Source organism: Acanthochromis polyacanthus, chromosome 9 (genome assembly GCF_021347895.1).
Source record: "Acanthochromis polyacanthus isolate Apoly-LR-REF ecotype Palm Island chromosome 9, KAUST_Apoly_ChrSc, whole genome shotgun sequence".
Taxonomy (NCBI): domain Eukaryota; kingdom Metazoa; phylum Chordata; class Actinopteri; family Pomacentridae; genus Acanthochromis; species Acanthochromis polyacanthus.
Window position 1 is genome coordinate 19266549 of NC_067121.1, and position 22385 is coordinate 19288933.

General features: G+C 38.9%; 3 protein-coding genes and 1 non-coding gene across 6 annotated transcripts in view; 2 read left to right on the forward strand and 2 right to left on the reverse strand.

Annotated features, from left to right (window-relative positions):
- The window catches only part of myom1a (myomesin 1a (skelemin)), a 29144-nt gene extending 26861 nt beyond the window's left edge, over positions 1 to 2283 (reverse strand). For 2 of the 3 annotated variants that reach the window (XM_022218130.2, XM_022218129.2), the window contains exons 1-2: positions 2093 to 2283; positions 574 to 782 (exon numbers count right to left, since the gene is read on the reverse strand). In XM_022218130.2, the coding sequence (XP_022073822.2) occupies positions 574 to 731 (158 nt within the window). In that variant the 5' untranslated portion in view covers positions 732 to 782; positions 2093 to 2283. The remainder of the gene's footprint in view (positions 1 to 573; positions 783 to 2092) is intronic. The other variant, XM_022218131.2, reaches the window with a different exon arrangement.
- A 2183-nt stretch (positions 2284 to 4466) lies between these two features.
- On the forward strand, positions 4467 to 7601 carry myl12.2 (myosin, light chain 12, genome duplicate 2). Its single transcript, XM_022218127.2, is given in 5 exon segments — positions 4467 to 4594; positions 6172 to 6381; positions 6668 to 6829; positions 7076 to 7209; positions 7211 to 7601. Coding segments are annotated over 4 exon segments (519 nt in total). The 5' UTR covers positions 4467 to 4594; positions 6172 to 6197; the 3' UTR covers positions 7250 to 7601.
- A 14-nt stretch (positions 7602 to 7615) lies between these two features.
- bag1 (BCL2 associated athanogene 1) lies at positions 7616 to 12128 on the reverse strand. The gene is given in 8 exon segments (XM_022218126.2): positions 7616 to 8683; positions 8789 to 8851; positions 8941 to 9048; positions 9151 to 9161; positions 9164 to 9263; positions 9338 to 9420; positions 9978 to 10106; positions 12007 to 12128. Coding segments are annotated over 8 exon segments (621 nt in total). The 5' UTR covers positions 12044 to 12128; the 3' UTR covers positions 7616 to 8593.
- A 237-nt stretch (positions 12129 to 12365) lies between these two features.
- Positions 12366 to 12457, forward strand: trnar-ucu (transfer RNA arginine (anticodon UCU)). Its single transcript is given in 2 exon segments — positions 12366 to 12402; positions 12422 to 12457. It is a non-coding gene; the product is annotated as a tRNA-Arg (tRNA).
- Positions 12458 to 22385: the final 9928 nt, after the last annotated feature.

Genomic DNA, 22385 nt, shown 5'->3' on the forward strand with positions numbered 1-22385 from the left:
TGAGACTACAAACATGACTTGTCACGTGAGATTTAAAAAGAAAAACATTAATTTGCGACCGAGTAAAACTATGAATCAGTGACACAATGCTGTGCAGGGACTCACAGGTTGAATATTCAATTAGAAAACCTAAGCCATTAACACATATTTGAAAGGAAAATGTTCAAATGTTCCTCAGCCTGCTGGTCAGCCTCACAAAACGTGAATGAAGATTAGATACTGGACGTGAACTTGAGAGGTTGTTCTGCAGCAGCCTCAGGGAGAAAAAGGTATATTCTAAGACTAAAAATGAAGATTTTTAAAAAACGAACCACTGAGTAAATGAAGACCAATGAACAGAAAGCACCTGATCTTCATGAAAGCACACTTTTATCGACAGACTCCTTCTTTCATGCTGCTGAACATGTCAGTCCAGACTCTCAGTAAGCTGTTAAATATTTCAAAGAGGTAAACGCATCCATCACTTCTGAGGTGATGGAGGTAGAAGGTTACATGCAGACAATCTGCTTTTTACTTTACACCCATCTCATACGCATGTTAAACCTTGCATCGGCTTCCCTCCCGTCCTCTTACCGATGGCTGCTGGTCTTGTAAGTCGAGAACGACTTCTGGCTAACAGACGACTTGGTGCTCAGGTAATAGCTGCTCTCAAAGTGAAGCTGCTGCTGCCGCTTCTCCTCATGTTGATGCTGCTGCTGCTGCTTCAGCGTCACTTGTAATGATCCTGACATCCTGAGGGCCACTCCGCCAACTTACAACCACTGTCCTTTACTTTACCAGCTCTGTAAATCAATCTCACTGTCATTAATATCGTTGGATTTCTGAACCGGGCTATTAGTTTAGAGCAGGGGATGGAAATGAGGTATTAAGAGTGATGTTTCAGGCAAAACATGTTTTAAAAGATGATGTTAAGATGTTGCTATGATGATTTTTGTTGTGTGCGAGCAGCTCTAGTGTTAGCTCTGGTTAAAATCTACTGTGTTAAATGAAGCAGCAGGTAATAAATAAACCGTGGCAACCTTGATCATTTCAACATCTTCTTTTTATGTCCTCAGTGATAATATATGAATTTAAAACACAAAAGCTGAAAATACTTTGTGACGAACTGGAAAATAAAACATAGTGAGATGCAAGACTCTGCTCGAAAAAGAAGAGTAAAATATTAAAGTATGTCTACATTTACTTGCCGGATTGTGTATATTAATATTCCAATAAGTAGGTGGTACTTATTGCAACAAATAATTCAACTCTTTACAGATTAAGTTGCCTATTATGTTCTTATTACTAATTTCTAGTATATATTGTGAGGAAATAGTGCTGAATACCATCACAAATTAATAATGTCACGTTCTTTTCCACTGCTTTTGTCGCCTAAACTACAGATAACTTTCAAAGTTTTTAGAATCACAGAAAACAAGCAGTTGAGAACGAACGATGTTTGACATTTTGGGCAAAAAAAATTTAAAAGCCTAAAAAAATACACAATCAAAAGTGCTACCTATTTTTTTTTCTGTGAATCTACCAAGCAATGAATCACGACCGCTAATTTAAGCAGGCATTGCTCAAGTTAGACAGGTTGAAAACACTGGACACATCCCATCACCATGGAACCACAGACCACAGTCATTCTGTAATCTACAGACATGTAGTCTCATGAGAACTGATCACAGATATATTTTCTGCTGGTTATGCATGTGCTTGAGCAACACCTACTGCAAGCAGTGTCAGGAGCTACATGTTCAAATGGACTAAGGCATGAGGGCACAGAGGGAATGAAGAAAGAGAGATGTGGGGCATAAAAACGTCTTGTTTTTAAAGGTAGAGCAAATGTTAATGAAATAAATGAACACTTTCACATTCAGGAAAAAAAAATCCACTACAGTGACACATGCAGTTAAATCTACAAGAACACAGTGTCCTAAAATGAAGAAAACTCTGTTAATATAAGAGACAATAAAACAAATAGATTAAAACACATTATTCATAAGATCAATACGCAGGCCTCAGGCTTTATCATTTCAGGATTACAGAATAACAGTTCCTCAGTACTGGATAAAGACTGGGATTAAAAACATAAAATATAATCACTCACCACAATTAAAGATCCACCAATCCACAACAGTAGAAAATTAGAGAAAGGGTGTGTTATTCCAAAATGAGCTAAAGCAAGTTCAGATCCAGGCAAAGCAGCAGAGTGAGGGGCAGTGGACAGGAAGGCAGTCCACAGAACAAAAATAATGCTGCCACTCGGCAGAAAGCACAAGACACCGTCAGGGCCTTTTAAGGCTGGGACAGCTTTAAATTTAGACCATGAGAGCATGAGAAGGGCCAGGAGAGCTGAAGAGCCTCTGCTCAGCCTCAGCCTCCGATACGTTCACTGCAGCCGGAAATGTGGGCATCTGGACGGAGAAATCTGATAAATTAGTCCTCAGAAGAAGATATGTAGCACTTGAGAGACTGACATGAACTGGAGCAAACTAATCAGACAACTGCTATGGACAGAAACATCTCAGAGTCTCTAATGCTCATCCAAAAACCTGCCAGTCTGCTGTCTCTGGCCCACAGATCCTGATGGCAGAGCTGCAGCAAAATGTCACCTGAATGAACTTTAAATGATCAATCTCCATTAGATCACAGTTCAGTCTCCCAAATTATGTGCATGTCATTGATCTAAGGCATGGCTGACTAACAATCGAACTTGTGAACAGTGAGAAAATCAGGCACTTTAACTATACAAACTTTATGACAGGCATTACCAAGAAAGCATTTCACTAAAATAATAGCACTTTAGAGTAGGTTTAGTCCAGCCAGAATTAACTTACTGCCATTGTCTTTGTTTTGCTATTTTGTTTTTATACGTCTGCAACCCGGTATGTTTTTCTTTTGTGTTTGAGACAGTGGATCAAAATTAGCCTTGAGCTAAATCTGGTTTATTTACGGCAACCTTGTGTAAACTTTATGAGGTTGTTTGTTTATTAATACGCACTGTCCTGTCTAAAAAAAAAAGAAAGAAATGAAAAAACCTCTTGTCATTCTGTTGTGCAAAATCAAGCTGTGGGTTAATGCCACAACTTAAAGCCAAGATTAAGAGTGTCATCGAAATGAACTTTGGAAAATCTGATGGTTCAACACGTTAGTACATCCTGCCACCTGGAGGTCAAATATTATTACTACACAATTATCGAAATTAGCCACGTGATTGGTTGGAGCAGAGTTGTCAAACTCATTTTAGCTTAGTGGGCTGGACCATTAAAGATAAAGAATAATAACCTATAAATAACAACAACTCCAAATGCTTCCCTTTGTTTTAGTGCAGATAAAGTACATTCTGAAAATATTCACGTTAAATTAACTATCTTTTGATTAAACATAATGAACAACTTGAATTTTTTTTCAGAAAAATTAGTTCAAACTCAACAATTGTGTGCCTCATCTGGAAGTGAACGATATAGTATTTCACTTTATGATCAAAACAACTTGTCAACATCCAGAAATCATTTTAAATTTACATTCATTTCCACATCCGTACAGTTATCCTGACCACCACACTACACAAACTAAAGTGGGAACTATTAAGGAAGAAGGTTAAATTATAACCCTGCCTTGTGAATGTATCAAATTTATAAATAAAAAAATACATAAAAGTTGTGCCAGTGGACAAATTTAAAATAGCAGTTATTTTTATTGAAACATTGCAGTTAATGTTGTCTCTGTAATTTTTACACTTTGCAAAGTCCTCCCACGGGCCGGATTGGACGCTTCTGGCCCGCTGGCCGTATGTTTGACAACCCTGGGTTAGAGTATTTAACATTGTGAGGATTTTACTTAGATATTAGAAGTTAGTCAGAAAAAAATTAGTGTTTTACATAAAATGGTGGTGTTTTATATTAGTAGCTATTTATATAGCTGGGAAAATTTGTATTTGATAAAACATACTGGGATCTTGATCTCAATATTTCATTTAGTCAGGTAAACTTGTCTTTTGTATAATATTGTAGGGATTTAACCCAAATTTGCAGTTTATATAATGTTTTGGGGTTTATCTTTATTTTTTTGATTTAGTCAGGTAGCTTTGCATTCTAAATAATAATGTAGGTTCTTGACCTTAACATTCAAAATAGTCATCTGATGATTTCAATAATAAAAGGTCATAACCTTATCATTGAAGGTAGTCAGGTAAATATGCATTTTCTATTATATTGTGAGGTTGAAATTTCAGTAGTTGGTTCAGTCAGCTTAATTTGTATTTTGTTCAACATTGCTTGTTTGGAGTAATTGTGACAATGATGCAGCTGTCCTTTTATTATTTTTTTATTCAGTGAAAAGCATCATTCGTCGTCTGTCGTCAATTTCCTCACACGTTTTCATTCCGCTGATCTGCCTAATTAAATGTAAAATGAAAACAGTTAAAAGCATTCAGTCTATGGTTAAAAGCAGCAGATCTGACAACATGGTACGTTCCAGAGAGTTGGTTCTTCCGGCTGCGCTCTGATTGGTCAGTGTGTGAAAGAGGAAGTAAAACGTTGATGGTCCCTCTTCATCTGTTTGTGGGTGCTCTGGTAGCTGTGTGCACACCTTTGACATTATTTCCAAGGTAGGTGATTTATATTTTTATCTTTCCAGCTTATATTTGGGCCACATGATTAGAGGCCACAAAGCTTTATGTCTTTTCCTGTGAATTAATCTCGGCTAGCTCGCTGAAGCTAGTCTGGTCCATCGGTTATGTAGGTCAGCTGTTGGCTAGCTGGCTAATAAACATAATGCCTTATTCCTGTTATGTGGGGTGACTGAGTAGCAGACACGTATTACAGCACAACTACTGGTAATAGTTTTCACGCATCAATAACTATTTAGTGATAATTTGCCTTAATGTATTCGTAGTTGTTAGCTAATGTGTGACAGGGTAACGCTAGCATACTGTGGTGTCATTCTGAAATGACAACACAAGTTTCCTGCAGGTACATAACAATGTATTATTTTATTCCCAAACGGCATGTGCAGAACTACCACAATAAAACATTTGATACAAATGGTCATAGACAAGAGCTTCATAATAGCAACTGAGACATTTGGTTTAACTTGAGATTCTTTGAATGGAACTCAAACCATACAGTAATGTAAAGTTGTTCATAAAATGGGCATTTTCACCCATAAATTATATTAAGCAGACTGAGTCCAATACTTTGTCCGGCAGTTTCTTTCTTTTTTTTTTTTTTTTTTAGAAGAGATTAACATGTATTCAAAAGACATAAGTGTTATTTTGTGGCTAATCCTGAGAGACATGCATTGCCATGATTCATTACAAGCTCAGCAAACTGAACTCTGTTGTGAGCAATACTTCTCACCCCTACACAATCTGGAGGTGTTTCAGCAGAGCACCTTCAGCCACAATCTCATCCCCCCTCAATGCAGGTCTGAGCACAGCAGGAAGTCCTTTCTACCATTTGCAATCAGGCTTTTCAATAAATAGTATGAGTTATATGCTGTGCATATGTTTCAACATTTAGAATTTTTTTCTAACTTACATGCCATGTATATGGTCATACTGAGGACCATTAGTGTTGGTGTTTTGTCGGGTTTGTGGGTTGTCTACACGTTAACATGCTTCCGTAACGAAGTAATTTCATGTAAAGCATCAATAAAGTATTATTCTAGTCTGTTAGTTTCATCTGCCTCTACATAAAATTAAGCCAGCCTAACTGCTTTGGTCATAACTGTTATCCATATCTTAGGACAGTCGTAGTGCTACCTGGACACTACCTGGACTTGGTCATTCAGTCACCCCATATATCAAGCTTACGGGCCCTTATAGGGACTGGTGCACTAAACCAACATAAAAAAAACAGCAAACAAAATGCCACCAAGATAAATATGATAAATACGTCATGTTCTAGATCAGGGGTGTCAAACTCAGTTCCTGGAGGGCCACTATCCTGCATGTTTTAGAGGTTTCCCTCTTCCAACACACCTGATTCAAATGATCAGCTTATCATCGAGCTCAGCAGAAGCCTGATAACGAGCCTGATCATTTGAATCAGCTGTGTTGGAAGAGAGAAACATCTAAAACATGCAGGATAGTGGCCCTCCAGGAACGGAGTTTGACACCCTGTTCTAGATTTTACAGGAGATCATATTGCTCGGCTAACAGCCTTCGTGTCGTTTGCGTTGTAGGAGGGGGGAACCTACCAGTCGTCAACATGTCGAGCAAAAGGGCCAAGGTGAAGAACACCAAGAAGCGTCCCCAGCGTGCCACCTCCAATGTCTTTGCTATGTTTGATCAGTCTCAAATCCAAGAGTTCAAGGAGGCTTTCAACATGATCGACCAAAACAGGGATGGCTTCATTGACAAAGAAGACCTTCACGACATGCTGGCCTCATTAGGTGGACTTCATATGTTTACATCCATTTAGACAGGGGTTGAAAGTAAATGTTCTGCCAATTCAGTTACAGTACAGCACAAATTACTATGTTGCTTGGATTTGAGATTGATGTCACGAGACAGGTAGCTAATTGCAAGAAGTTACAGTAACAAGCATTCCCTCAGGTAGTTTAAGTACCTTGAAGAGTAATTTGACCAAAAGGAGGGATAAAGAAATGAAAGCTGGAAAGAACTATCTGGTAAAATCTACAGTGGGTTAAAGCCACCCTGACCTTTTGCCCTTCCCAGGTAAGAACCCCACAGATGAGTACCTGGAAGCCATGATGAATGAAGCACCAGGCCCAATCAACTTCACCATGTTCCTGACCATGTTTGGAGAGAAGCTGAACGGCACAGATCCAGAGGATGTGATCCGCAACGCTTTTGCCTGCTTCGATGAGGAGGGCACTGGTGGGTTCAAGTGTTTAATGTAAGATAGATGCAAATTATTCCACATATTTTCAATTCAGATTGTTCCTCGTCATGCTATTTGTCAGCACGTCTTCAGAACTAGTGAGGTTTTCTTGATCGTAATGGACAGACAGAAATGGCATCACGTTTGCCATGTGTAGCTGTTTTATCAGCATTTTAATTTGAACTTATCTGAGACTTCTATCTTCCTTTATATACCAGTAAAAAAATGTTTTCTCCCAACAGGTATGATTCAGGAGGAGTACCTGCGGGAGCTGCTCACTACAATGGGCGACAGGTTTACAGATGAGGACGTTGACGAGTTGTTCCGTGAGGCTCCCATCGATAAGAAAGGCAACTTCAACTATGTAGCATTCACCACGTATTCTAAAACACGGTGCAAAGGACAAGGACGATTAGCACCCTGGAAGGTTATTCTGTACTCCATGTGCATCTTTAATGGGTTTCCATTCCAGTTAGAACAGCTATATCCTGTAATCTGGCTCATGGCAAAGCTTCACTGTGGTACAGCCTACTGAAAGTCATTGTTTAAGCTGCTTGTTGGACACCCCCAACCCTACTTTAAAAGCTCATTTGCACATCTGTGATAACACTACTAAAGGGTCTATAAAAGTTAGTAAAAATTTACAAAAGGACCCTCATGGATAAAGCTGGAAATAATCGGACAAACGATGTCTGTGATTGTGACTGAATCAGTAGTATTTTGTAGGACATTTTAAACTTTTGAGATTAAACTGTGTTCTGAGGTGAATCGATGAGGCTCTGTTCATTTTTCAAAAAGGTTTATTTTAAAACCAAGGAAAGTGGATGTGATGTGTCAGACTGAATGATAGTTGAAAAGCAATTACAGTTCCACAAAAGACACATATCACATGGGTCATCATGGATTTAACTAAAGTTTATGATAATGAATAATAAATGCATACATCATATGACCAAAAGTATGTGAACAGCACTGTGATGTCCTGGGCTGGGGCTAAAACAACCGTTTCATCAATCACTTTATTCTTTGGTCTATAAAATGTAATTATATTTAGAGAAATGCACATAGCATGTAATTTCTAATGCCACCACATTTGCTATTATGGGAATGGCACTCTAAAATCAAAAGATATTCATTCATGATATGAAGAAAGCTGCAGATGTGCAATAGTGTAAGACAGACATTAAAATTATCAGTGGCAGTAAAATACAATTTCAGTCCTAGTTTGGAGTAGGTCCCTTCCCTCGAACCCTATTCTTGAAAATAGTGTCCAAAGAGTGGATGCAGCTATTTATGGAGAATAACCTGTGTTAATATGGAATTTGAACATGTGCACAATGTTGGCTTGTTCATATACTTTTGGCCGTAAGTTGTGTGCTTGTAATTGGTACACAGAGATAAAAACATGTTCTCTCTGTTATTGTATAGTTTGAGGAATAACAGGTGAGTCTTTTCATAGGTATTTGGCTTTGGCAATTCTCTTCACCATTTTGTTTGGATGCTCTAAGGATCTACATAATCTGCTGCAGTTCAAAGCACCTCTGATCTTTTCAAAGAGTGTCAGACAACACTTCATCTCTGTCTCTAACCCAGACAGTGTGTTGCCAGCATCCTTTTCACAGAATCCTTGTGATGAAGACTTTGTCCTACACATCACACCAACAATAAATAAACCAGGATGTGCTTCACACTTGAAGCTCTCTGTATAACTTGGAAATTGCTCACAGAGCAATACATAGCACATGATATGGGAGACTTCACTACTCTGCCAGGGCAAGGTTTTTCGACTGGATCTTTGATAGGTGGTCTGATATACAAGCCTCGATCTTGTCGCACTGCGCAAGGAAATCCTATGGATGTAAGCAGAAGGCACTTATTAGTTATGTTACATATTTTCAATTAAAGTAAGACAGTTTTTGTTACTAGGAGGGGGAAAAAATCAAACATAGGTTCACCTGCACTGTCTTTACAAGTCCCTTTTTCTTCATTCTGCAGTCACTAAAATTTTCTGGGACACTCTGTTGAAAGAGAAGCAGTTTACGGTTTGCTATACATAACACGGATAAACATTTATTGAGAATGAGCATCTAACACTGAAATAGATTACCATAGCATCTATCTGCTCCAGGATCTTCATGAACTGCTCAGCTGCTATTTTCACTCTGTGGTCTAGTTTGCCCAGTGCCTCTGCCTGAAGGTCTTTGGCCAGGAAGCCCTGTGGAAAAACAGAGAAAAGTTTAAGCACAAATAGATTAGAAAACAAGGCAGCCCAGCGTTGGAATACCACTTAGCTCATTGGCCATGATTGGTTGCTTACATTTTTTAGTCAGTCAGCTCCCCATCTACCTTCTCGAGCTTTTTAGCCGTCTGTTCCACGGACTTCTCGATGTCTTTTAGCTTCCTCAGTTCAGCTTCTTCCTCAGGACTGTTCTGTTTGGAGATTGTCAGCATTTGATTACAGGAACAGACACACAGCAGAGACACTGCACATGTAAAGGACTTACCCTCTTTCCAATCATCATGAGTTTACTGCCCTCTTTGACTCCATAGCTGGATAGGCTCTCCTCCATGTCTTTGAGTGATTTCCCTGGAACAGCAGGATGTAAAAGACAAGTGTGTGTGTGTATATATATATATATATATATATATATATATATACATATAAATAAATAAATAAAGCATCTCAAAAAAAATTGAACATTGTGAAAAATATGGGGTATTGTGAACTGGAAAATGAGAAAAAACACATATAAGCTGAAGGCCACTTATCAAAGCAAACTGGGCTTAAATAAAACCTCAGCAGGCTGATGGCTTCCATGCCATGCTGCACTGATGCAATAATTCATCGTAAAGGAGCCCCAGCCAAGTACAGACTGTACAAATAAACACGTTTTCTGGAAGTTGTAAATTTCTGGATTGATCTTAGGAAATATTCTAATAATTTAAGATACCAGACTTCTGATTTTAATGAGATTTAAGTCACAAATTAAAACAAAAAAGCTTAAAATATTTCACTTTACTTGTAATGAATACAGAACTTTTTGGATTAATTTTCTACAATGTTAATTTTTTTTAAAAGCACTAGTATATTATGAAATGTATGCTCAGTTGCATGTGAAAGGAAAGCAAGACTAACAGTCTAACCTTTAAAGATGAGCTTCTGTGAGGCGGATGGGACTCCAGTGGCCTGAGTGAGAGCATCTGACAGGTCTTTAACATTGGGACCCTTGCCATCATCTTGGCCTGTTAGTGTGATGCTGTGCTTGGTGGATCCTGGAGTGGGAAGAAAAAAACACAGCTGCTATTATTAATATATAATTTTTCTGTTCTGGGATTTTCTATCCCTCATATTTGTCATTTTCACCACATAACCTTATTAAACCCCGAATTACGCTTCACTATACTGAACAAAAATATTAAAGCATGTAACATTTTAATAAATCCTACCTATTCTTTTAAAAATAACGGAATTAGTATTTGTTAGTCCAACATACAGTATCTCTGCAGCAGAAGGGACATCATGACACAAAAAAGTACGTATAATCCGCACATCTGCAACGTATGAAGTTGATGAGTTTGTGGAATGTTGTCCTAAGGGCTTGGCAAAGTTGGTGGAAATTTTGGGGGACAGGATCACATTGTCTGACACTATTTTTTAGACAACAAATAGTGGAGTTGTGAACATTCATGTGCCTGGCTGATTGACATGACAGCATCAAGCAGTCTGTTCTCTTGTCATCAGTAGCACTGTGTCATCTGAACAGAGCTGCATTTTAAAGTGACCTTTTAATGTTTGCTGGTGAAATGACTGTGTGCTGATCACTATCTGACCACTGTCCTTTGAAGCCAAACCTGAGCTGTGTGGATCATATCAGTGGTTGAGAGTTTGTGACCAGCAGTATAGCATGAAACGTTTTTGTGCACAACTGTCTAGACTGTATTTCTGATTAATTGAATGTTATCATCTTTGAAAAAAATGTAAGCCTTTGATGTACCAGGAAATTTTAGTTAACAAGATATTTATTGATTGATTCTTGATATTGATTAAGAGGTGCGAGTGATTTCTGATGGTTGACCAGTTATTAGATGTCTGCAGCTGCTTTTATCTGGATCAAACAGTCATAGTGTGAAAACGTGTAGAACATGTGGTGACAGGTAAGATACGTCTTTATGAAACTTATTGTTTCTTGTAACTGAATCATTATGATCAAAGTAATGCATGCAGTTTATAGCTCAATCAGGTATGATATTAGCTCTTTTAATAAATCAGTTCATCAAATTAAATAATAAAATATTAATAAATACAAATGTTTTCTAACTTCTTTCCTCATCTTTGACAGTAAGCTGAATATCTTTGGCTTGTGTACATAACAAGAAATTTGCCATCTTGCTTTGTGAGGAAACACTGATCAGCATTTTGTGGCATTTTATAGACCAATCAACTAATCGAATTACTGCAGAAATTAATCAACTATGAAAATGATTTAGTGAGAGCCCAGGATTACAGGCAGTATTTCAATACAGTTTAGGGTGTATGCATTTGGTATGTCTAATAGCCTTAATTAACAATTAACATGAATTACAGATGACTTGTATACATACAATAAAGAAAAAAACGTCTTCTGTAACTGTCCTATGGTGCTAATATTTTAAATATAACTCTCGTGAGTCATTTAGATGCATTAGTAACATGTCAGTCGCAACGTAGGGGCTGCAGGCAAGGGGAAATCTACGATATGCGAGTGGAATTGGTCCTTTTCACCTAATTCAACCGGTTAAAACACGTTTACTTAATATCTGAGGCAAAGAAGGTAAAATAATGTAGAAACATCAGAATAACTGCCTCCACAGATGGCAAATTGGTGTTGGTAAAACACTGGTGACTTCCATGTCTTTGATTGACAGCTATATAGACATGAAATAAATGTTTAGTTTGACATTAGTGTAGTATATTCATTGAAGGGAACTCATTCTCTGAGAATTTTAACATGTATTTACGAATGACTTCATTTTTATTCAGCGGAACTAACTTGGGACTAACTCGCAAAGAGCTACTTTAGCTAAGTATTTCCTGTCTGTGGTCGATGTTTAGTAAACTTGCTGTTTTTGTTTCTACACATGGATTTAATAACGCATGGCAACATATATATAAGATAATGCGAAGTCTTATTACCGTAAGCGACTGTCACCGTTATCCTTTGCTCTGACATTCTGCCATATAAAGCGTCCTTTATTCACAACATGAACCACAAAGCTAACCGCTGCTAATTGTTGCGGATGCTAACTACTTCCTGGGCGAACCGGAAACACTTCCGTATGTTATTTATCTTATGGATAAATCTTTTATTTACATATTAGTGCACAAACAGACACAATTATCATGCGTAATATATTGTTGTAACAAAAGCAGAATGTATTTTTAAGAAAAGGCGTAAAGGCAACTATTCATGGTACCACATGTAGCAAAAGCAGAGGTTACCCATCACGTAACATTTGAAAGTTGATGACAGTGTACAAACTTACAGGACAGCTGGCTCTGTGGCGCAATGGATAGCGCATTGGACTTCTAGTCAAGCACTTGAGAAGTGATTCAAAGGTTGTGGGTTCGAGTCCCACCAGAGTCGGACTTTTAAGGCAAAAATTAACTTAATGTGTTTGTTGCAGTTGTATGGAATCACATTTGTGCCAAAATCGTCAAAGCATTGGAGAGAAAAGAAAGTCACTGGCCAATAGCAACACATCCTGAATGAAAACTGTGGCCGTTTCTCAGTATGTAACCGCCCGTACTTGGTTCTGACTGAATCATGAAATGTCATCATCGAGACTGCATCGGACCAGACTCGTGTGCAAAGATATGAATCAGTAGATAGATTTAACCCTCCAGAAAAACGCGGGCAAAAATCCTTGATTATGCGGGGTTTTTATGCCAATTTATGCGGGGAAATTGCGGAAAGTTGCAAAGTATGTGAAGAGTTGTGAAATATGCAAAAAGATGCGAAATATGTAAGAACTGGGAAAAAAGGTGATTCTTCTCCTACATCCTGTTACTAGGCTACCACTAAGTTGTTGTTTGAGTCCTTTGTGTTCAGCAAACCTTTTGCTGTGCTTTGTCGTGGAAAAGTGCTGTAACACGGTTGATTTTCTTTGGTGCTCCAGAATGACGTTGCACGGGGTGCAAAAAAGTTTCCCCCCACTGTCGTGCAGTAAATCTGGGTACTGTTTTGCCCGGTCTCTGGCTGAATTATTCGTAGGTAAATGTGATCTTTGAGCATTCGCCATTCTTGTTTTTCGTCTCTGAGCACCACGAGCTCCTCCCCCTCCCAAAGCACAGGCTGTCAGTCCAGTAACCCCGCAGCAGTCCCAGTGTCTGATTAGAGGACAGAGCACTCCACAGACAGAAGGCAGGTGAATCGCGCATGTGCAAAGTCACTACAGATCCCATCCAGACTTACGGAGTGGGATATAAATGAAAATGTTTCTTCACTGTCATACTAAAATACCAGTGGTGGGTCTTGAACCTGCTATCTTCCACTTGGTAGTCTCTCTTCTTACCACCTGCACCAAGGCCTGCGCCCATTAGTCTATCAAAGCTTACAAAAAATTCGGAGATTAGTTCTCAAGGTCGCCAGTTTGATCCCCGCTCAGTCCTAGACATACGCCTATTCATCCATGAAAGCCACGCAAAAATGCGTGACTTACTTCCTGGGGTCGCCGGATCGATCCCTGCTCGTTCCTATTATGCTAAACAGGTGGACTCTTGTTATCTAAGTACATAGCTTTAGAAACTTCAACTTCTTTCCAGCAAGAACTGGTGTAATAATTCAACTTAATAATAAGAACAAGACAAGAGAGCACAAATGAAAACACAGAAGTTTTATTCCTGAACATAGTCACAATGTAAAGAAAAGCTATCAACAAACAATGGGACACTAATAATACTAATATAAATAACAATAATTAAATAAGTGTTGTAATATAAATAATAGATTTGTTATTTTTATTACTATTATTATTATCATTATATATATTATATATTATATTATTTATATATTATTATTATAGTATTATTATTAATGTTACCATATTAATACTATTGCTTTCAATATAATTATATTAACATATTTGATTATTTATCAACCTAATCATTACCATTATTAATTTAATTGATATTATTATTATTATTATTATTGTTATTATTATTATTAAAATAAAATTAAATAAAGTGCAAGACAAAAACCAAACTGAACAAAACAAAAATAATGAAACAAAGCACTATTAGGACACCCCACCACCATTGTAACTCTGCACATGTGAAATTAAATATAGCTAAACAAAAAACACAAAATCAAGAGGTAAGAGCGTTGGCTCAAAAATAATATACATAATAAATAATGATAAATAATAATAAATACACACAATAAAACTACAAAAGAAAACCTTTAGGGAGACGGAGGGTTGTCACTCCCCGTCTTTTTTCTCCCATAACCACAAGCCTCCAACACAGCCATCCATTCTCCATACGACTGGCTCTCAGACTCCTCGCAGTATCAGTTTCCGAAGTACTGCAGGTGGGATGGTGGCTTACTCTCTCTCTTTGTTGCACTTTTTTACAAAGGATCACATCAGTCTTCTTGACATATTTCCTTGTGACAATGCCAGTGCGCTCCCTTTCCAGTTTCCTCTTCCTGTATTGTTGAGTGGTATAAGGAACTGGAGTTGATGGTGGAAAAGCTGGAGGTAGGAAAATCGCCTGTGAGGTTCCAGGTGCAGTCATCATCTGTGAGGGTCCAGACACTGTAGGATGCTGCAGAGATGGTACAATGAAGGGGAGAGTGGTGGAAGGTGCCAGTGCAATCATAGGAAGTACCTGCTGTAGTGGAGGAGCCTGGGAGATGGCCTGAAGCTGGAATCTCCCCTTGAGCTTAGCCTCCCCAGCCGTGTTTGGAGGCAGAATGAAGAGGTGAGGCTGAGCTGAACTGCCAGGATACAGAGCTGGGCTTTTCTGCATCGCTGCAGGAAGCCTCTCAGGTGGTGAATTGTGCTTGAAAACTTTTTTTAAAGCAATTTGCATAATGACAGTGTTCACAATATACGTACCATACCTTTACCCTTCTCACGTTTCTCTTGTTCTTCTCTTTTCTTTTTTCTGAACTGGGCCCCTGAGGGTTTTGACCTTTTCATTTTGCGAGAACAAACTACACATTAGCATCTTTCGATGACATGGATCAACTGTTTTGCGGCAGCATCGCATCACATCAGTCAGGAGGCGGACTCTACCAAATAATGAACATCTTATTGTCTGTAATTGGAAACATGGCGTATGTGTGAGAATAATGCCTTTTTGAATGTCATGTAATTGTCAGAATTCTCTTAGTTTTGTTTATTTTTTGTTTTGTTTTTTTCTCGTTTTTTTTCTTCTTTTTTTTCCCCTTCGTTCTTTATTTCAATGTTATATTGTAACAAAAGTTTGAAAATTATCGGAATGAACTGTCTGTATATGATGTAAATATAAAACTCACTGTAAATATGTATAATACACAATAAAAAAGGAAAAAAAAAGAATAGCTTTTTTTTTTCTTTTTGTTAGGTGGAATGTGTGAAAAAAGCTTTATCAAAGTAGTCTAATATGTAGCTACTAAGTGGGCTCTTACTAAGGCTTTGAATTAGTACAGCCACCAATTAACCTGCGTCAGTCTGTCGCGCCCAGTCACGGGTAAACTCGCACCCCTCTCGCCTTTCCTGATTTGGTATATTCCACTGTCCATTTGTTAGCACAGGGCGCACCTCTGAGTCTTGACCTGAAGAGGGCGCCATTTGTTATGTAACGTAACACCATCAGAGTGTGAATGGATGCTTACTCAGCTGCGTGCTTATGAAGGGAATTGTATTTAATGATTTTTTTTCCCCCTTCATCATGCCGCCCCCTTGAGTTTGCTGCCCTCGGCAGCTGCCTAGTTGGCTTGTGCAAAAAACCACCACTGAATTGTTTACACAAATTTTGGCCTGAAGCCACATCTAATTGCCGACCCCTGCATTACATTATAAATATGGGACGATGTAATGCAAAATATAGCGTTGGATTTGCAACACTTTTACATTAAAAATATAACATACCCATTCAAAATGCCCTAACTCGCTTAAATCTGACCGAGGAGAAATATGACACACGAGGAATATTTGATTAATTAAACGTTCTATTCAGGTGTGATTAAGATTCAGATATGAAAATAAAAATCAAACCCGTAGTTGCAGTAGTTTTAAATACGTTCTGAGTGGCACGAAATTATCCTCCACTTGAAATGCATTGGTTTAAATTCGTGCCCACGAAACCATAGATTAATTTACGTGACAGTTTCACGAATCCTTGTGAGACCGGGTTGGCAGCCTACCAGAGAAGCTCTTTAAACAGAGAATCAGAACAGGAACTCTTATCTTGTGGACAACCAACATTGGTTCACAAACAAGAACACAGAAAGTGTCTGACCAAAAACCTGTAAAGGCTCACTACAGCCATGATAAAGACACAACTCAGCTGCACCAAATCCACTAATCACTGCATATGTTAGCTCCATGTGCTAACTGTGGCTAAAGAAGCACATTTACCAAGACAACTTTCCAGTACAAAGCCCTAAAACACACCAAGAAACACATTAAAGAATATTTTACTGCTGGAAGCTGCAAGCCAACGCCTTAAGAACAAACTAAAGCAATGGAGCCAAACCCGGTTCAGTGAAGAGAAGCAGAGGAAATGTTTGACTGCAGCCATAAAGCAGGAAGACACTGTCCGCTGCTCAGGTGTTCCCAGGCGTGAACTAAACGTGACATCACCCATTGGTTTCAACGCTGAGAAAATGAAGCCCGGATTTTGCTACTTCCTGGTCGCCATTTTGGATTTTTTGGAGCCAGTGACGTAAAAAGCGTCATCAAACAGGCTGGACCGGAGAGCAACTAGGGGCAGGACCAGCCTATGGGCGGGCCAGACTGAGAGCTGAAGACTCTCTTATCCCGCCCACATTTTACCGCAGAGGCTTCTGTTGCTGTCAATCATTCCAGACAAGACTGTCTATCAAGTATAGCCACGCCCCCTGGCTCCGCCAACTTTAACGATTTATTTAAAATTCAGTATTGATTTATTTTAAGAATGGCCACCTGATCTCTCATTTTGACCATGAAAACTAATGGGAAAAAAATCCTGAGCAGTAGAAAATAAGTCTATCAAATTTAATTTTTTCCGGTGATGAATTGGGGTCTATGGAGCAAAAGCTTTTTGGAGCCAACCCTAGTGGACGGCGTGATATTGCAAGTTTTTGACACTTCAGGGTGGGCTTAATTTTTGGAGCCAGATGCTACGTCCATCTTTATATACAGTCTATGGGTGTTCCTGATAACACCAAGCAGCCACCTGGACAGCCAATAGGAACACAGCTTACTGGAAGTTCAGAGGGCTGGCTTAGTGAAGTAAATTTAAAGTTGAAGCAGAAAGTTAACAAAGAAAGTTGAAAACCTTCTGATACCTGAAATCTCTGAGTTTTCACACAAAGAACACCTTTACATGTCAATCTGGTTCCATAGTAGAACCTTCATTGTAAAAACGTCATAGTGTGGTGTGTTTTTCAAAAAACATTACGACCGGCTGTCTAGAGTTGCTGAGGAGCGACACATAAACAGGGCAAACGCTGGTTTCCAGGGGGTTAGGCGGCTATTTATTTGAAAGAGTAAGTTTACAAGAACACAACATGTGAGCAGAAAAATCAAAAAGTCTGTCTTTAGTTCAGCTGAAAATATTAGTTTTTGTCTTTTTTATTGACCAAACTTTTCAAGAAGTAGATGAAGAATAACTGAAGCGCTCATATAGAACTTATTTTGGATCCTTGTGGAGAGTTTGTAAAGCTGTTGAATTTTTAGAGTCACATGGATTGTTTTGACATTTAATAACCGAGTCCTGACATAAAATTACCGTTGGGGATTTCTGTCATTTAGTCTGGACCAAAATAACAGCAGCGTAAATCTCAAATGTCATTGTGAGGAGTCTAGATTGAGGTTTCTCACTTGATCATGATCAAAGCATTAAATTTAGGTTTGCTTAAAGGAATATTCCACCTTAAATCTTTGAATGTGAACCTAAAAGGTTGGTTTCAGGAAGTATTCCACCTACTAGGTCCTCACACCTTAAAGGAACATTCCACCAAAAATCCCTGGACATACACCTAAAATGTAGGTTTAACCGAGTATTCCATCCAAAATCCTCAAAGAGAACTGAGGGGCTGGTTAAAACGAATATTCTACCTAAAACCTCAACTAGGGCAGTATGTGTAGCAGTGACAACTGAAAGAGGTCCTCTCTTGGTGGAAGAACCACGTCCGAGTGGCAGGTCCCTTTCTGCTCTTATCTTACTCACTAAACTCAAGTACCATGGAGGACTCGAGTAGTTGACGTTTCCTGCTGCAACCTTCTCTTTTTCAGCTTTCTTCCATGTCCGATCATTCCCGACCCAGTTTTGTTGACGTTTTTGACCCTTTTTCCGAGCTTTGACCAATCCAAGAACATGAAGTACATCATCAGCATCGGCGGCATAACCAATGGAAGGAAAACCACCCTCACCAACCGCCTGATCAAGAACCTGCCCAACTACTGCGTGGTCCATCAGGATGACTTCTTCAAAGCCCAAGATCAGACTGAAGTTGGTGAAGATGGCTTTAAACAGTACAATGTCATCACTGCTCTGGATATGGACAACATGATGAGTAGGATCTACATGTGGCTGGAGAACCCGGTGAAGTTTGAGAAGTCTCATGGCGTTAACAGATTGTCCCGAAGTCTGACCACAAGGAGGAGGAGGAGATTCACATCCTCATTGTGGAGGGCTTCCTGCTTCACACCTACAGGCCTCTGATCGACGTGCTAAACCAACGTTAGATTATTTCCATCCCATAAGAATAATGCAAAAAGTGACATATAGCTAGACAGACATATAGCTATCGCACTAATTCAGGTTTGACATTATGATGTTCCAGACTGGACCACTTTGGATTTTAGTTGAATACCCCTGCTCTACTAGATTGCAATTGTTTTTATTCCAACTTGTCAACAAGTTTGTATAGGTCTCTAGGGATGTTTTTGAATTTTTGTTCTGAAAATCCGACCTCTCTGTCAGTTTTTTGTCATTCAAAAATTAGTGCTTCATTCAGTCAACCAATAATGTTGTGGACCAGTCTGGGCCAAAAATGCCAGAGCTGATTTTTTGCCCTAGTCCACCCCTGACTGTATGTTACTAAGACCACCAAATGAAGCCGTGCAATGACAAGATGGCATACTGTATGCATATGAGTCCTGATTGGCCAGAGAGCACAGCAAATCCTGGTAGCGCTTTGAGCGCTGATTCATCATCATATTGTGGAAGCGATACGAGTGCTGATTGGACGGAGGATAGACTTGTAGTTATGGACTGTACAAGAAAGTTAAGTTCTAAGTTAAAGAAGCTTTGTTTGATAATTTTGACACCAATCTGATTCCATACTTTGTACTACAGACTTTCTGACAGAACACATTTGCAACCCATGCATATGTGAAGTGCACTTGCTACCCCCAAATACAAACATGAAAAAAAAAACACACCGTAACAACTAAAAAAAATGCAACAAATTTTCAGATAGGGACAAGTCTTTTCTCTTCAGCATTGGGTCTATATTTACTCCTGACATATGAATTATAACCTCACATAACCACTAAATTAATTGTACAAAACACCATCAGATTCATTATTATTAGATCCATAGTTATTCTATTTTGAATTGTCACCTTGTGTCCAGTCTGTCTAACTGGATGTAGATTGCAGGCATAAGGCTGCTGCCAGTTGCGCATTTCACAAGGTTTTCACCTTCCTCTACTACCTACGTGTTTTCCTTTCCATTTTCAGAATCCTCTTCACTACAGAAAACAACAACCTCTTTGCAGCAACCAAATCACAAATGAACATTTCATGTTTGTTCTGGTTTGGATCATGCAGCAATGCAGTTCTGGAAGTTACTGTCCAAGACACTTTACAGGGTTTATACACCAATCTTGAAGTTAAATTTACTACCATTTAATACCTTTTTTTACTACCTTCAGATTTTTTTTACAACCATCAAGACACCGAGTTGCAAGTATTAATCAGAAACCTTTTTTGATATGCACGCAGATTTTGACATACAACACTTACATCATACTTACCACTATCCAAGGAGACCTAGTTATTTAGCTACAGGGTATTAGTTACAGTAACTGGTGCAATGTCAGGTGGGGTGCCTTGCTTCAGAGGCGCTTAAGCAATGGAATGGTATTGAATTTAAACTTACGTACAACCTTTTCAAGATTGACTCCCAACCATTAGGCAACAGCTACTAATACTATAAAAGAAGAGATTTAGACAAAATATTGCACATTTATTTCCTGTCCCCATGGAAGACTCCACTAGCCCATTAAGAACATGTTTAACAACCACACAAACCAGTAAAAACAAACTGAGACAAGGATTGAACAACCAACTAGGTTTAAATGACCAACAAATCTGCACGCAAATTTTCACAAAACACTTAATCAAAAGAGAGCAGGATGACAAAATAAAAAAAATCTTGTGCCAAGTGCCTTAACCTTTCATAAAATAGAGAGAGAGAGAGAGAGAGAGAGACAAAATCAAAGTCTTACGGCAAGTGCGTCAGCTGCACAGCCTTGTCCTCGTTAGTTTTGTCCATTTGCATCAATTCCTCCTTCTTCTCTTTGTATCTTCTCCTCAGAGAATTTGATTTTGTGATTAGTTCAGCCATTGCAATTTTGTCCAATCACCGCAACTTTCCCGCAATTTTGGCCCGTCTCCCGTGAGTTCCACCAATCATAGCAGCTCCCAGCGCAAACGTAATGCACGCATGTCACCGAATTCACTTCCTGTTTATGGTTTGAAGATGCAGACATGTGCGATACTAATGTCTCTCATTTACCAATAAAAATTACTGCTGAAGACCGTGATAAACAATTAATTCACTGATGTTCTTCACCAAAGCGGAGCTAAACTGTTTTACAACCGTGCAATATTGTGGTGGAATACAAAAAAAGAAAAAAAAATCATCGATTGATACACACTCACGAAACATATAGACCTTTTTCCAAAACGTCATCATCGAACGTCACCGCCGGTCACCGGCCCTAGCAACGCGATTCCGCCATTTTAAGAGGGGTATGCTTTGCCTTGACGACCATTACTTTCCCACGTTTCCCTCCTGATTTGAACGACCAAAAGCAGATATGCCCAAAACCTGCGCTGTTTTTGGCTGTAGTTCTCAGTCATGGAGCAACAAGAACATTTCCTTTTACAGGATTCCGACTGAAAAGGGCCAGAAAAGGACTTTATGGCTCACAGCATTGAGGCGGATTAACAATAATGGGACCACATGGAGCCCACAGTCAAAATGGTCCTATGTTTGCAGTCAGCATTTCGTCAATGGTATGTTGTGTTTCATGAAATTCTTACCCCTTAACTGATTTTCTGAAATTATTAATTAATAAGCAACCACTTGCGCTTCAGTGTCCCGCCCGCGGTACACTTTGAGATCTGCATAAGCAATTTGCTAAATGTCTGAAAACTGCAAACGCGATTATACAAACACTATACGCCGATGGAAAGCTTAGATTCTCATGAATCCGCCGGTATAAACCACTTTCAGATGTGATTACCACAGCGGGTAATATAACCACATTTGTCCGAAAAACAACGAATATCCATCCATCCGTTCTCTATTCACGGCTTCAACGTACACAGTGCGACTCACATTTCCGGGTTCATTATTACACACAGATGAAAATATTCCACAAAAAACGGCCATAATCCAACCTTGGACATCCAGACGAAACAAGCCAGTAACATATTTTGTCCAAAACATGTCTTGAAGTCGGTATATACTCCACGAATAGGTCGTTTTCAAGGAAATGCACCTCGCGATGCGCGTCCAATATTCCCTGTATTTCTCGTCATATTTTTATTTACAAATAGAATATTAGCGATTTTTTGTACTGAAAATGGCTGGAATTGACTGCAGCTTATGATGTCTATAATTATCTGAAATGTTGAGGGCTAGCTACTTAGCTTAGGCTAGTGCTAACTGTGCTTCCCACAAAAAGTCAGGGGTCTTTCTACTCACACTGCTGTTTTTAAACACTCCTAAACTCAATACTGAACAAACAAGTCTCCCTTCTCTCCTCCCTTTCGTTCTGCTAACTACTATGCTGTAATCAGCAGCATTGTCCTCATTATTGTTAGCACCTCATACCCTTGGGCCTAGGGTGGGTAGAGCTCATTTACAGGTATCTGACTCTTAGTTTTGATAATGCACATCTAACTAATATACATAAAGTACTTCCACTTGAAATTAAAAGGTGTAATGGCTCACCCCGTTAGCTTAACATTTGCTTAGCATAGCGGAGCTGGTGTAGCCGTATCTTACAAGGCATTTATCATTCTGACATTGACCTGTATGCACAAAAACGTATAAATATAAGCATACCTCAAAGAAAACGTAT